Below are 1820 nucleotides of genomic sequence, written 5' to 3'. Positions count from 1 at the left end.
ACTATTAACATGCGGTTTTCTACTATAAAGAAGCTATAAAGCTGCTCTTTTTGTTTCTTTTATAGTCATGGTTCTGATCGAGCCCAATTGATAGCCTCCAAAGTTCCACCTGGTCTTTCCTTTAGTATAATTTTCTAGAGCTTCCTTGTCAACTGCATCGAGCGCATCCGAGTCTTTCGCACAAGTTTTGCAGATTTGCAGCAAACAAGATACGGCAGATCAATCATGAGCGAATGCGAAATGAGCCAAGTATAATGAGCATATGGACGGCATTATCCACGTATAAGTGAGCCAACTTAGATGACTCACAAAACAATGGTTACTTTAGCAATTGATGCTGGTCCACCGAACATGTTTTTACCGACAAGCAATATGTAAAAAACAGAAAATAGGTTGGAAGAACTTTCTGGTGTCGCATCTACCAAACTTGCAGGGTAACAATGCATATATCTTACATATGATAACCCCAAAAGGATTGGATATAACTAGCGAATCATATGAGTGAGGAAGCGACAGGCATGACGACAAATCGTGCTCCCGTAAAAACTTTGGATTGCACTGGAGAACGCTGCCCCTAAGATCTGTTGTATATTATTTAACATAAAGTGTCTGTTTGTTTAGCATGTTAGTCGGATCAATATGGGGATCGGTCGAACTATTTAGTCGAGAGAAATCAAAATCCCAAAAGTGCAAACATGTAACGGGATAGAGTTACCCCCGGCATTATAGCAACTTCTCTTTTCTCACATTCCAAAACCTTCCCAAAGCGACAATGGCATTAAGCTTGTCGTAGATTTCTAACATCAGCAAAGGCTTTACCAGACCCTGAAGTAAAGAACATATTAAAGCTAATATTGAGGGACACCAAGCCGTAGAACACTAGATCCGAGTTCACCTCTTCAACTTCACATAATTATTACAGCAAGCTTGTTTGTTCCTTTGTTTCTACGGATTTAACTAGTAACTAGTACAACACGCATCCTTATTTACGATATTATTGTATTGCGGCATCGAACATGGGAGCTTCCGGGTTCCGGACACTAGCACGTGGGGTACGGAACGCCGCAGACGCGCATGACCGTTCTGCCGTCGGCAGAGGTGAGGTACTGTCGGAGGTTAGGGTTCCTGATGTACTCACAGAGGCATGGCCTCTGCTCTCGCATCTTGCTGCAGCACAGAGCCGAAGGAGGTGCGGATGAGGTCATCGCAGGCACGCACGGGCTCAGCTGCGTGGCGCTGCACATCACCGCTTCCGCTACAGGGGCTCCATCTGGGGAGAGGAGGACGAGCGCAGCCATGAGAGCTGCCACGAGCAAGCTTGGAGATGGGGAGCGATTGCATGGCTTGGCCATGGTCTTCGATGGGAAGCGAGCGAAGAGGAGACTGGAGACGTGGGGTGGGGGTGGTGTATGCTGTGTGGCCTAGGCGAGTGAGGGGAGATTTATAGAGATGGCACCTCAGTTAAATTTCAATTGATGGCGACATTATCATCTATCACATGGAATTTTCAAACCACCCTTCATAGGAGGGAAAAGTGTCAAAAAAGTAATAAATTTATTGTATCGGTGTCAATTCAGTCCTAAACATTTTTTTGATGTCAATTTAGTCCTAAACCTTTTGTATTAGTGCCATTTAAGTCATAAACCTTTTATTAGTGTCAATTCAGTCCTAAACCTTTTAAAATATTGTCAATTTAGTCCTAAAAATTTTGCATTTATACAAATTGAGTCAATTTGGCCAATTTTGATTGGAAATCATTGGCACGGACATCAATTATCCTACGTGGCACGGTTAGTGCTAACATTGATATTTTTTTAATA

The 1820-nt window shown here is 43.1% G+C and overlaps 1 protein-coding gene across 1 annotated transcript; it reads right to left on the bottom strand.

Annotated features, from left to right (window-relative positions):
* Positions 1-890: 890 nt before the first annotated feature.
* Positions 891-1395, bottom strand: LOC125313636 (non-specific lipid-transfer protein 2-like). The gene has a single exon (XM_048273432.1). It carries the CDS (start codon positions 1350-1352, stop codon positions 1041-1043), a length of 312 nt encoding a protein of 103 aa, XP_048129389.1. The 5' UTR covers positions 1353-1395; the 3' UTR covers positions 891-1040.
* Between the last annotated feature and the right edge of the window lie 425 nt (positions 1396-1820).

This window comes from Rhodamnia argentea, chromosome 2 (assembly GCF_020921035.1).
Source record: "Rhodamnia argentea isolate NSW1041297 chromosome 2, ASM2092103v1, whole genome shotgun sequence".
In the NCBI taxonomy this organism is placed as follows: domain Eukaryota; kingdom Viridiplantae; phylum Streptophyta; class Magnoliopsida; order Myrtales; family Myrtaceae; genus Rhodamnia; species Rhodamnia argentea.
The sequence above is the reverse complement of the archived record's forward strand: the minus strand, read 5'-3'. Positions and strand labels throughout refer to the sequence as shown.